This window comes from Oryx dammah, unplaced genomic scaffold (assembly GCF_014754425.2).
Source record: "Oryx dammah isolate SB20612 unplaced genomic scaffold, SCBI_Odam_1.1 HiC_scaffold_28, whole genome shotgun sequence".
Classification (NCBI taxonomy): domain Eukaryota; kingdom Metazoa; phylum Chordata; class Mammalia; order Artiodactyla; family Bovidae; genus Oryx; species Oryx dammah.
In genome coordinates this window covers 6,997,206-7,011,382 of record NW_024070212.1, presented here as the reverse complement: position 1 = coordinate 7,011,382, position 14,177 = coordinate 6,997,206, and the positions used below count along the sequence as shown (strand labels likewise).

The 14,177-nt window shown below is 43.9% G+C and overlaps 1 protein-coding gene across 2 annotated transcripts in view; it reads left to right on the top strand.

The window, feature by feature from the left end:
* Positions 1-14,177, top strand: part of LOC120855527 (carboxyl-terminal PDZ ligand of neuronal nitric oxide synthase protein-like) — a 360,532-nt gene that overhangs the window by 303,625 nt on the left and 42,730 nt on the right. For both annotated transcript variants that reach the window (XM_040230013.1, XM_040230012.1), the window contains exon 6: positions 5,005-5,146. In XM_040230013.1, the coding sequence (XP_040085947.1) occupies positions 5,005-5,146 (142 nt within the window). The remainder of the gene's footprint in view (positions 1-5,004; positions 5,147-14,177) is intronic.

The window sequence follows — 14,177 nt, the reverse complement described above, 5'->3', positions numbered from 1 at the left end:
AAACTGGCTTTTGGACGGGAAGATTTGATCCATGTGGCCAAGTACTTTCAATGGCTTATGTAACACTGAACTGGATTTGTACAGAAATAATACAGTGTAATGATGCTTTTTTTTTTTTTTTAAACCTAGCAAATTCCAGAGAATGGTCATATCCTAGAGCTGAAAAAGGCTGCCTTCCCAACATGCTGGTTATTTGTTCTGCTTCATCCCTGGCTACCTTCATGTCTCTAAAACCCCAGTGTGCTTTCCAAAGGTCATGGTGTGTGAGCACTTGCTTCCTGGTGACCTGTGCGGGGCCGTTGGAAGGGGTTTTTCTTAAACCTTCTCCTCCTTGAGTTAGACCTGGTTTATAAACTATACGTCCCAGCATGTGTGATTCCTGTATTGCAAGGTGCAGGCAGAACTAGTGTTCTTGCTCAGAAGGCTAGAAGGTCCCGTCACCACGTGGGGTAGGCCTGGCAGGCAGGCACCAGCATGGCCATGGAAGAGCAGATGGTACCAGTGGTGGGAGCTCCTGCCAGCTGTGGGCTGGCCCTCTGAGCCACCTGCAAGTAACGGTCCCCCAGCACTTCTGAAAGTAGACTTTTCACTAGTGAGGGAAGAGGAGCCTAACAGGTCAAGAGACATCTGAACTCACCTCGCAGTTGTGAGAGAAGTGGGAGTAGTCATCCAGCCCCTTCTAACTGCTAGAGTGGTGAGTGGGAAGGGGCAGTCTCTTACATGTATATAATCATTCTGTGAAGCAGATAGGGTAGCTTCATTGTGTATTCAAATGCAGAGAGCTCTTCATGAAACATGCTACTGCTAAGTCGCTTCAGTCGTGTCCAACTCTGTGTGACCCCATAGACGGCAGCCCACCAGGCTCCCCCATCCCTGGGATTCTCTAGGCAAGACTGTGTCCTTTTACTGTGAATAGAAATACAGCCTTCACATTAAAGAGGAGTAAAGGATAAATCAAAATGTTATTCAGCCCCAAATGTGCCAATCCAGAACTCTTACTCAACAATTTCCTTGCAGCAGAAACCATCTCTCCAGCTCAGACCAAAGAAGATTTGGCCCAGTTCTTCTCTGTTGCTATGGGGACAGAGAGATGATGACTTTAGCCCTTTTGATGCTAACTTGCCTACGTTAAGAGTCAGTTCCCTTCAGGTCTTCATGTTTCTGTTATTGATAAAGTAAGCCCAGCCTTTTCTGAACTACTGTTTGTTTTCTGTATTTCCCCCTTTGGTGCAATGAATTCCATATTCAGAATAAAACATTTCTTGAGCACTTGGTATATGCCAGGCACTGTGGGAGGGGCTGTCATATAAGTTAGCCGTATATTTATTTCTCTATGAGGCAAAGGAGAGAGTATAAACATCGGTGATTCACTTTTTCAGTTGAAGTTTACAGAGGTGTTTTGTAGTGCAAATGTGAGGAAGGGAGGCTAGGAAGGAAATGGAAGGTGGGGAGTCATTTCTAACATAGGGAAACCAGGACCAGTGAACTGTAAGTCTGCATTTTCCACTCTTTCCAGGGAATCAGATGATAGAGGCGAGGGCAAATTGCTTATCATGGTAAATGTACTAAAAAGAGACACGGAATATTAAATATTAATATGAGTATTAAGCATTAAGACCAGCCACTTCCTTCCAACCATTGTGGGCTTGTAAATAGTTGGCTGAGACTGCCAACTCAGCCAATAGTTGGCTGAATGTATGTCAGTTGATGGTCCCTGATGAAGGTGAGAGAATAAGGATTTGAGCCAGGGTCCAGTTTCTGCAGATACTCAGTCCTGAGTGAATCTCATCATCTGTTGTCAGCTTGATGCATGAGAAAGGCAGGTCCTCTGAAAAGTCATTTCCCACTAACTACATCCTCTTACTTATATTGGTGTGTTTCCTTCCAAAGACACATTTAGAAATCCTGTCCCTTCTCTGGTTTATCCCTCAGACTCAAGGACACTTGTTTGAGGACCCTTCCATTTTTAATATCATCTTAAGAGTTAATTAAGGGATGTGTCTGTGACTTACAGATCTGGAGGAATTTGTAACATGTCCTCCTTAGGAGAACCTTAGATTTTAAAGCAACAGATGCTTTAAATTTGGAACTTTCCGTATGGCAACCCACTCCAGTATTCTTGCCTGAAAAAATCCATGGACAGAGGAGTCTGGCGGGCTATTGTTCATGGGGTCACGAAGAGTCAGATAGGACTGAGCAATTGAGCACACATCTGTTTTTAAGAGGGAAACTGGGTCTCTACTCTGGTAATGATACAGTTGGGAAAAGACTAACTCAGCCTTTGCAGGTACTTATGCACTATGATTTATCTGGGTTAATTTATGTAAAATAAGGAAGTAATGGAATTAAATACATAATCTCTCCATATCATTTAGACTTACCGTATTTTATTTCTAGACTTCCCCAAATTTGCCCTTTTCTGTCGCTTGTAAAGATGCCTAAGAGAGCAAAATTTCTGAGGGTCAGAAGAAGGGAAAGGGGCAAGGCTGTGTGTAATGGACCCTGGCTGTCCTTGGTAGGCAGGTCATAGCATCTCTAATGTTCGGTAAACTGGGAATGAGCATTGCTGTAAAAGATTAACCACAGGCAGGCAGTCTGCTCTTTTTTTCTTAAAGAGAATAAGCAACACCAGATCTAAGGCCTGCGGGGAGAACTCTTTTGAGTAGATCAGACTCTTCTCCATTTTCACCCAAGGATTGAGCTTCCTGGCTCAGCCTCCTTATCAGAGCACAGCTTGATTGTCAAAGGAAATGGGAAAGCTGTGGTGCACTTGGTCTGGATTGGCTAGGGACTGTGCCCTCTAAATCACACATTTTTATATATTTGAAAAATGAGAAAGATGGAGGCTTCTTGCTTAAGACCAGTGCCTGCTGCTCCTCAACTTCCAGTGCAGAAGGAGTTGTTGTCTCTCAGATAGTACAAACCTGTGGTGGGAGAAAGGGCCTCAGCCTGACCTTTGGAAAACAGAGGGAAGTCAAGTGTGAACATACAGGACAGAGGCTCTGACTCACTGCTGGGTGATGGGGACCCTGCAGAAGTTACTACCTTCTTCCTGCCTCACTTGAAGTGGTCATCATCCAGACATGTCAGGATGTTCCAGGTAAGAGATAAGAACATCCCTAGAGTTTGCATTGTGGACTAAAAGGGGTTTGAGCTCTAAGACAGTCACTTCTAGGAAGTAGTTTGGGAAACATCAGAAAAAGAAGAAGTTGACTGAGATCTGAAGTAGGTATATGATGGTGATTGGCTAAGATACTTTTTCATGAACATGAATGCTCTAACCTCAGATGAAAAGAGGGGACATAGACGTAATGGAAGGCTTGAGAAAATAGTAAGGGTAGCTATTTGGGGACTTAACACCTAGCAGAGAATGAATTAGAGCAGCAGTTCCACACATGGGGTCTAAGGCAATTAGGGGTTCTTGGGCATAGTAATGGAGAAATATGAGCTAATTTCAATATTATGAAAAGCATAAATGAATCACACATTTACCCTCAACAAGGCCTTACAGGCTATCAGAACAGTGGACTCTGCTTTTGTCTATAATTGAATTGGTTTGCTGATGAGAAGCTCTGCCTGACTGCTGATGTTACTTTGTTTTGTTTTGTTTTGTTTTTCCCCAACATGATGGGTCAACTGATGGTGTCACTAGGTAGTCACAACTGACCTGAAGTCAGATTATCCAAGATGTGATTAATTGATTCAAGGCGTAGAGTGACAGCCACAGTTAAATAGTCCACGGTCTGTGGTGGCAGAATGGTTGGGGACCACTTTTGTAAAAGGAACAGTGACCTTCAGTTTACCATCCTGAGTTCTTAAACCTTGCACAGCTCTCACTGAATTCATTCTTGGTCTTTGAAGGAAAGTGAAAGCAGAACAATTAGCAAATCATAATCAGTTGTCTACTTTGGAGACCATGCCCTGAAAATCTTGCGTGTGGCTGTTCCTCCTAGCCTGTATGGGCCCCTTAAGACTCCTTTCAGGAGCAGGCTCTTTTGTCCTGTCCCCTGCTGTCCTGAAGCTCCCATAACTTTGGCCATCTGATGCAAAGAGCTGACTCAATGGAAAAGACCCTGATGCTGGGAAAAACTGAAGGCAGAAAGAGTAGGGGGTGACAGAAGATGAGATGGTTGGATGGCATCACCGACTCAATGGACATCAGTTTGTGCAAACTCTGGGAGATGATGAAGGGCAGGGAAGCCTGGAGGGCTGCAGTCCACGGGGTCGCAAAGAGTCAGACACGACTGAGCAACTGAACAAAACCACCACCTGCTGTTCTAGCTAAGGAGTGGAATACCAAGAGCTAGGGTTAAGCGCAATGCTCGGGCAGTTAGAGGAAGAGGTTAAATAGCAAGAAAAAGAAAGAATGAAAAGAAAGAAAGTAGCAAAAGAGTGGACCCAGTGAGCGATGTCTTTAGAGCAAGGCTGGGAAACTCAGCTCAGATATGGTTGGCTGCCAGTCGCGTTCCAAGGGATCTGGACTCTGGTCCTCAGCAGGTTCTGCTGTTTAGACCGTGGCTTCTCAGTCCTCTATCTTCACAGCCCGTGGTCTGCAGGAACACCAGGGAAACCCACCATTTCTAGCAGGAAAAAGAAAATGACAGCTGAGTTACTCTTCATGTGATGAACCCATGAAACATTTGATCATGGTTGCCAAAAGAATTCTGAACCGTATCAACCACTGTTGTCAAACTTGGGAGGTAGAATTGGGCTAAGTCCAGAATTGGAATCTTTGCTATCTGTCCATTCAGTTGACTGATTGTTTCCAAACTGTGGTGACAGTTTCTATTTTCTGGAGTAATTGAGGGAAGGGAAAATGTTTTTGCATACTTCTTTGTGAGTATGTGCACAGCCAAACAACATTAGGTTTTTCCATCTCTTTCCCTTGCTGGCTTCATGGGTGTCTGCATGCCTTCTGCATATCCTTTCCCACCTCGGCCCTTCTTGTGTCCTTGTAGAGGGTCTCCACATCCTTCATTCTCTTCTTTCCTTTATCCTTCCCAGAGCCAAGCTATGCGAATCGTCCGGACGGTGGGGCAGGCCTTTGAGGTCTGCCACAAACTGAGCCTACAGCACACGCAGCAGAATGCTGATGGCCAGGAAGACGGAGAGAGCGAGAGGAACAGCAGCAGCTCAGGAGGCCCAGGTAGGCACGGTCGCTGCTGTGGATGCGGATGAACAGGCAGGTGGGTACACAATGTGGGTGGTGGATCGTTCCCCCAAGCCCAGAGCAACCACTTCACCTAAAAAATATTTTCTCTGTTTCTCTCTAGATTCTAAATTTTCTTTAAAGAATGTGTGTTACTTTTATAACAGAAAATTAAAGATGTTTAAACTATCAAACAAAGAAGCATTTAAGCTGGATATCAGCAAACACATTTTTACAGTAGAGCTGCTTATACTCCCAAATCAGATCCCAAAGAAAATTTTCATACAAAATCACCTTCATAAAACAAATAAGATAATTTTCAATTATCTAAGTAGTTTTTTTTCCTACTTCTAAATTCTGTAGTTCTGTAAACCCTCAGGGCAGACATTATTCCAGTATCTCCAGTCTTCAAGTCTCATTAAAAGTCAGGAGCAAGACCGAGGTGTCTTTTATCATCTCTCTAACAGTACATGTGGGAGCAAGAAGTATGAGTATTAGGTAAAAAGTTAATATTGTTTATATTTTTATGTGGGAAACCCATGAAAATAAACTGAAAGCTATTAGATAGAAATAAGAGAATTTTGAGGTAAGGTCCAGTAAATACATTTAGATAGCTGTGGTTTCTTGTACCAGCATCAACCAGTTGGAAGTCATAGTGGAAGAAAATATCCACTGAAATAACTATTTTTATCTTTAAAAACTTTTTTATCTTAAAAAAGATAAAATACCTAAATAATCATAATAAAATATATATGTTTATATGAAGAAAATCAAATAGTTGAAAAGTTCTTGGTTGGGAAATCTCAACATCATACAAATGTTAATTCTCCTTATGTTAATCTATAAATTTAACATTATAATATAAATTTTTATCAGCAAAGTAGGCACCTTGGTAAGCTATCATATTTAAAACTATAGGCTACAGATAAAGAGAGTGCTCAGAGGAAAATCAAAGGTTTAATTATTTACAGTAATAGATGATCAATCATGAAAATCAAATTAATTAAACATTCAATTCAAGAAGTTAGAAAATGGCAAAAGCAGTCTCCCATTGCAAAAGGCAGTTTTACTAAGTGATGAAGGGTAGAGATTTTCGGTTTCCATTCAAGTTGCACTGGTCACTAGCTGTGTGATTTTGGGCAAATTCCATAACCTCTCTGTGCCTTAGTTTCCTCTTTTGGAAAAAGTAGGAATAACAAGAGGATCTTCCTCATAGAATTATTGTTTTGATTGGATAAGCAGATATATTTAAAATGCCAAATCTGGAACTTGGCATATGGTAAACACCAAATACATGTTCAGTTAAGTTCAGTCGACTCTCTGCAACCCCATGAATTGCAGCACGCCAGGCCTCCCTGTCCATCACCAACTCCCGGAGTTCACTCAGACTCACGTCCATCGAGTCGGTGATGCCATCCAGCCATTTCATCCTCTGTCGTCCCCTTCTCCTCCTGCCCTCAATCCCTCCCAGCATCAGAGTCTTTTCCAATGAGTCAACTCTTCGTGTGAGGTGGCCAAAGTACTGGAGTTTCAGCTTTAGCATCATTCCTTCCAAAGAACACCCAGGACTGATCTCCTTCAGAATGGACTGGTTGGATCTCCTTGCAGTCCAAGGGACTCTCAAGAGTCTTTTCCAACACCACAGTTCAAAAGCATCAATTCTTCGGTGCTCAGCTTTCTTCACAGGCCAACTCTCATATCCATACATGACCACTGGAAAAACCATAGCTTTGACTAGATGGACCTTTGTTGGCAAAGTAAGGTCTCTGCTTTTAGCTATTATAATTTTTTTAAATGGGAAAAAGCAAGAATAGGAAAAATCCTAGAAAAGATGAGTGATGCCAGAGGAGTGGCTTTCCAGGTGCAAAAGCATACTACAGAGCTGTGAGACTGTGCTGATGCATTAGTAAGTGGGCTGGAATAGAAAGCTCAGAGATGAACTCAGACACACAGGTTGACATAGTGTGTGGTAACAGTGGAAACCCTATGGGGAAAAATATGGAAATCATTAAATTTAAAGTTTCACATGCTTTTGACCCCCAAATCACCCTCAAATTCTCTTCTAAAAATTCCTCTTAAGGGTATACCCATACATGTGTGAAATGATGCATATATAAAGTTATAAAAATTGGAACTATCAAGAGGCAATTTTATAATGATTTATGGTTACAAGTAATGAAATATTGCAGAACCTCTAAAAAGGATGAATTGGTTCTCTGTGAACTGATAAAAAATCATCTCCAAGATATTTTGCTGAGTTTTTAAAAAAACAAAAACCGAGATGTAGAACTGTGAATTTGTAGCATACCAATTATATTGTGTAAAAATATATACATGTAAATATGTGTTTTCATATATGCCCACTATGCATAGAACAGCTCCAGAACTGGTAACTGTGGTTCATTCTGGAAAGAGGAACTAAGTGTCTATACTGGGAGGAAGATTTACTTTTCATTTTTGCAGACCTATAGCTGGCCACTTTGCTCAGAGAACAAAAGCTGATCTGCTCACTTCTGAACTGGAGGATTTGCCCTCGGAGCTGCTAGCAGGATTAGATTGATGCCTTTACATTATTAACTCTTCTTTGTCAATGCCCTGCTTCCTTGTTGGTGCAGAGTCATGGCTACACCTCAAAGGCTTTTGAACCCACAATACAGCTGGCAGCCGGGATGCACATATACAAAGATATTCTAACTGAAAAGTAAAGGGCATTGTCTCTGGTGAAGCCCTGGAGTGAAAGAGGTTGGGCACAGAGAAGTTATCTAGAGGTTGAGTGTTTGAACTTTGTTCTTATAACTGTCTGAAGAGCTTGATGTAGCCTCTATGTACCTAATCAGAAGTGACTTCTCAGCCATTTGCTAGAGAGGGCAGGTTTGGCCTTTTGAAGAGAAAAGCATTTCATAAAGACTACTCTGAGAGCTGGGTCTTCTTCCCCTCCTGCTGTGGGAGCTGCTCTTTCCTTCCCCTTCCAAACCCTGCAGGGCTCTTTTGGGTGGGGGTAGGTTGAGATCCAACCAGTCCATCCTAAAGGAGACCAGTCCTGGGTGTTCATTGGAAGGACTGATGCTGAGGCTGAAACTCCAGTACTTTGGCCACCTCATGCGAAGAGTTGACTCATTGGAAAAGACTCTGATGCTGGGAGGGATTGGGGGCAGGAGGAGAAGGGAACGACAGAGGGTGAGATGGCTAGATGGCATCACGGACTCGATGGCAGTGAGTTTGAGTGAACTCCGGGAGTTGGTGATGGACAGGGAGGCCCGGCGTGCTGCAATTCGTGGGGTCGCAAAGAGTTGGACACAACTGAGCAACTGAATGGAACTGAACTGAACTGAAGCTTGGTATGATTTCCTGTGATACCAGGAAGGATTCTCTTTGTGGAATGAATAGAGATTCCAGTGGGGACCCCTTCCTATCATTTTTTCCTTCTTGTCTTCCCCTCTACTCCTCCCTAAGCACCTCCCTCCCATTTTCACTGCTGTTCCAACTGTCAGCGTTCCCTGCCTTTGCCTCCAGGCGGCCATTCTAGTCATTCTTCCCTATCCTGTCTTCTGGGGAGGCTGCCTTCCAGCTCCCACTGTCCCTTTCCCTTACCTGCCCCTTCCCCCAAATTTAAACACTTTTCCCGTCTAGGTTTCTGTGTTCTTTTCACCCTTGGCTGGTGCTGCTACCATCAGCATTTAGCCCACTCTCTACCAGATACATAGTGTCATCTATCTTCAGTAGAGGACAAGCTCTAGGGTGGGGGGCGTGGTGGGGTAAGGACTACTCTTCACACAGTAAATATCTGTTGAATAAAGCGGTGGACATGGTCAATGATGGTGGCAAAGGATGTGTGTCGTCTTAGTCATTGTCAGCAGCATTTATTCAGTGTTTACTCTGGGCCAAAATGAATATGGAGATTGAGTAGAAATTTCAGCAGGGACTGACTTCTCAACAGTCTGCTTGATGAAGAAGGATGACCTTGAATGGCAGGGGTAGGTAGTGTGTTTTTATGTGTGTGTGTCTGTGTGTGTTCAGTCACTCAGTCATGTCCAACTCTTTGCAGCCCCTTGGACTGTAGCCTGCCAGGCTCCTCTGTCCATGAGATTTTCCCAAAAAGAATTCTGGAGTGGGTTGACCTTTCCTCCTTCAAGGGATCTTGCTGACCCAGGGATCGAACCTGCATCTCCTGCATCCCTGTGTTGGCAGGGGCGTTCTTTCCCACTGAGCCACCTGGGAAGTTTGGGAGTAGGTGGAAGTGAGGTCATATGGCCTTGAGGGGGAGACTGGAAGGCTGGAGAGAGTGCTCACGGTGGTGATTGATGGTGACTGAGGCTGCAGGGAGAGACCAGCATGGTAACACGCTTCCGGCTGTGACAGGTGGTCAGCATTGAGACACTGGGCCCATCAGCTACATGTCCCTCTCCTTTTATAACCTTTTTGGTGATTTTTTTTTTCTTTCAAATTACAGTACTATACATGAGAGTTCAGCTACTTGGCATCTTCTGTTTACCATTCTCCCTAAGAAGAATGTAACTGATGTTCTACATGTGGAAACATCTAGGTTCATTTTAGGAAAACCTGTCAGGCTCAGTATACTTGCTTCTGAGTTTAAGATGTCGAAGCACTGACTGTGTCTCTTTAAAGAGGTTGAGCATGGCTTGAATGTGCACTCTGTGTATCATACATCCTTGCAGAGAAAGGGAAGTAGGGAGGCCTTCCCCAACTTGTGTAAGTGAGAATCTGGCCTGTGGGGTGATGTAAATTGTCTTAGGAAGATACACACACATGTACTAATTTTAAGGAATTGGCTCACATGATTACGGAGGTGCAGCGAGTCCAAAATCTGCAGGGTAGGCTCCAGGCTGAAAACCCAGAAAAGAGTTGCAGTTTAAGTCTTAAAGTGGTCTGCTGGCACAATTCCCTCTTCTTCCAAGGAGGTCTGTCTTTGTTCTGTTAAGACTTTCAGCTGATTGATTGGATGAAGCCCAGCTATATTATGGAAGGTAATCTGCTTTATTCAATCTGTCGATTCAGATGTTTACTCTCGTATGAAAAATACCTTCACGGCAATATCTAGAATAGTGTTTGGTCAAGTATCGGCACTATGGCTCTGTCAAATTTGCCCACAAAATTAACTATCACAGAAATGAAAAGGCAGTGTGGTATGATAGAGGGAGTGCTGAACCTGCAGACTCGAGAAGCAATGGAGAGCTTGGGTTCTGGCACTTTTCAGGTGAATTCTAGGCTTGAGTGCTAAGTCAACCATTTCTTAGCTAGGTCAGTCAGTTCAGTCACTCAGTTGTGTCCAGCTCTTCGCAACCCCATGGACTGCAGCTCTTCAGCCTTCCCTGTCCATCACCAACTCCTGGAGCTGGCTCAAACTCATGTCCATCCAGTCGGTGATGCCATCCAACCATCTCATCCTCTGTCATCCCCTTCTCCTCCTGCCCTCAATCTTTCCCAACATCAGGTCTTTTCCAATGAGTCAGTTCTTCACATCAGGTGGCCAAAGTATTGGAGCTTCAGCTTCAGCACCAGTCCTTCCAATGACTATTCAGGACTGATTTCCTTTAGGATTGATTAGTTTGACCTCCTTGCAGTCCAAGAGACTGTCAAGTGTCTTCTCCAACACCAAGTTCAAAAGCATCAATTCTTCAGCGTTCAGCTTTCTTTATGGTCCAACTCTGACATTCATATGACTACTGGAAAAACCATAGCTTTCACTATATGGACTTTTGTCAATAAAGTAATGTCTATGATTTTTAATATGCTCTCTAGTATGGTCAGAGCTTTTCTTCCATGGAGCACGCATCTTTGAATTTCATGGCTGCAGTCACCATCTGCAGTGAATTTACAGCCCCCCCAAAATAAAGTCTGTCACTGTTTCCATTGTTTCCTCATCTATTTGCCATGAAGTGAGGAGAACTCCAGTATTCTTGCCTGGAGAATCCCAGGGACAGAGGAGCCTAGTGGGCTGCCGTCTATGGGGTCGCACAGAGTCAGACACAACTGAAGCGACTTAGCAGCAGCAGCAGCAGAGGAGACAGAATGCCATGATCTTCATTTTTTTGAATGTTGAGTTTTAAGCCAGCTTTTTTTCACTCTCCTCTTTCAGTTTCATCAAGAAGCTCTTTAATTCCTCTTCACTTTCTGCCATAAGGGTGGTGTCATCTGCGTATCTGAGGTTATTGATATTTCTCCTGGCAGTTTTGATTCTGACTTGTTCTTCATCCAGCCTCGCATTTCGCAAGATGTACTCTGCATATAAGTTAAATAAGCAGGGTGACAATATACAGCCTTGACGTACTTCTTTCCCAATTTGGAACCAGTATGTTGTTCCATGCCCAGTTCTAACTTTTGCTTCTTGAGCTCATACAGATTTCTCACAAGGCAGGTAAGGTGATCTGGTATTCCCATCTCTTGAAGAATTTTCCACAATTCTCTTGAAGAATTGTTGTGATCCACACAATCAAAGGCTTTGGCGTAGTCAATAAAGCAAAAGTAGATGTTTTTCTAGAACTCTCTTGCTTTTTTGATGATCCAACAGATGTTGGCAATTTGATCTCTGGTTCCTTTACCTTTTCTAAATCCAGCTTGAACATCCTGAAGTTTTCAGTTCACATACTGTTGAAGCCTGGCTTGGAGAATTTTGAGCATTAATTTGCTAGCATGTGAGATGAGTTGTGTGGTAGTTTGAGCATTCTTTGGCATTGCCTTTCTTTGGGATTGGTAAGAAAACTGACCTTTTCCAGTCCTGTGGCCACTGCGGAGTTTTCCAAATTTGCTGGCATACTGAGTGCAGCACTTTCACAGCATCATCTTTCAGGATTTGAAATAGCTCAACTGGAATTCCATCACCTCCACTAGCTTTGTTTGTAGTGATGCTTCCTAAGGCCCACTTGACTTTGCACTCCAGGATGTCTGGCTCTAGATGAGTGATCACACCATCGTGGTTATTTGGATCATGAAGATCTTTTTTGTACAGTTCTTCTATGTATTCTTGCCACTTCTTGTTAGTATCTTCTGCTTCTGTTGGGCCCATAATGTTTCTGTCCTTTATCGAGCCCATCTTTGCAGGAAATGTTCCCTTGGTATCTCTAATTTTCTTGAAAAGATCTCTAGCCTTTCCCATTCTATTGTTTTCCTCTATTTCTTTGCATTGATCACTGAGGAAGGCTTTCTTATCTCTCCTTGCTATTCTTTGGAACTCTGCATTCAGATGGGTATATCTTTCCTTATCGCCTTTGCCTTTAGCTTCTCTTCTTTTCACAGCTACTTGTAAGGCTTCCTCAGACAACCATGTTGCCTTTTAACATCTTTTTCTTGGGGATGGTCTTGATCCCTGCCTTCTATACAGTGTCATGAACCTCTGTCCATAGTTCTCCAGGCACTCTGTCTATCAGATCTAATGACTTGAATCTATTTCTCACTTCCACTGTATAAGCAATTTGATTTAAGTCATCGCTGAAAGGTCTAGTGGTTTTCCCTACTTTCTTCAATTTAAGTCTGAATTTTGCAATAAGGAGTTCATGATCTTAGCTGGGTGATCCTTGGCAAACTTTCTAGCCTTTCTAGATCTTTCTTATCTGCTAGCTAGGTGTTGGGAGATAATGCAGCTAAATCAGCATTATTCCTAGCATACAGTACACTCTAAATACATGTTAGCCATTGTCTAGTTCTCCAGTTCAGTATCTCAACTCCATGACCTCATGTATGCTGTGAGGACAGTGGACAAGATCTCTGAAGTCCCGTGGCTTTATGAGAGAGCCGCATCAGATGAACAATCAGGCGCCGTGTGGTGTGGTGTGGTGTGGTGCCATGGCCAGGGTGTGAAACCGCCTTTGAGTATCAGTGTTTGGAATTCTACAGATCTGGAATGGGAAACGTTTTCTTATCAAGCCCCAAAGTCACTTCCTCTTTCCAGCCCCACTTGCTTCCTTGCTGTCTGTAAGCCTCTAGGAACACATTCCTTTTTACCGTAAATGCTTTTTCCGTAAATGTTCCCCCCAGAAGCATTTATTGACTCCATTAGGGTTTTTCTCCGTAATGGGGCACCTTGAAGCTTCAGAGTGGAACTGTGGGCTGGCAGCTTTTCTTTTCCTTTTAACGAGAGAGTCTTGCTTCCACATTAGGGAGCTTTCATTTAATTCGGTGTTTATCTTTCCAGTAGAGCTGCCCCAGGCAGGCCCTTTGTTGTGCAGAGGAAACTTGTTTACTCTGGAGGAATCCAAATGTGTGGAGGCTTTGCTGTCTTCTTTGATGTCTTGTGGGCCCTTCCCCTTCTGGGTTTTTCAGCAGCGCCTTTAATGAAGGTCCTCGCTTTCATTGTGTGTGCTGCCTTTCTTTCTCTCTCTGTCTGCTTTTCTTTCCTCCCTCATTCCCACCATTCCCTACCCTGGGGGAGCTTTATCCTTTGTATCTTTTGGCAGCAGCTGCCCTTGGCCATTCCTCTGGGGCTCAGAGCCAGGTGGGGCCTCTGCCCCTGTTCTGCTTGCCTTGCTTTGCCCTGTACAGTTTCTCTGACTCCTGGACAGGTTTCCTGGGAGAGATCCTGTTCCCCTGGAGGCATCTGTCTTCCCACGGTGGCAGACTGTCCAACGTGGGGAAGGGCTTGGAGCCCTTTGGAGATTAGACCATCTTAAAACAGGACTCCTGTCATCTAGACAGTGACCAGTGGCTCAGGAGTATTTACTGTATACCTGTTACACCTGCCAGACCCGGGCATCTGGCTTATTCAAGCAGGCACGCCCCTGACGTCCTGTCACTTCCGGGCGCCCACCACACCTGCCCTTCCGTCACAGCCCCCTCCTCCCCGCCTGATGCTTTGTTTCTCCTTAGTTTCAGCACCCTTCCTTCATTCAGTGGATATTTATTAGTTTCCCCAGATGCAAGGCTTGGTTCTGGGAACTGGGAATACTGTGAAGAAGGCAACAAGGTTCCTGCTGGTGAGGAACTCACATTGGAAGTTGGGGTGGAGGATCCAACAGATGACACGCGAGGCCTTTTTAGGGGATGTCAGTGGAATGAAGAAGATAAAGCAGGGTGC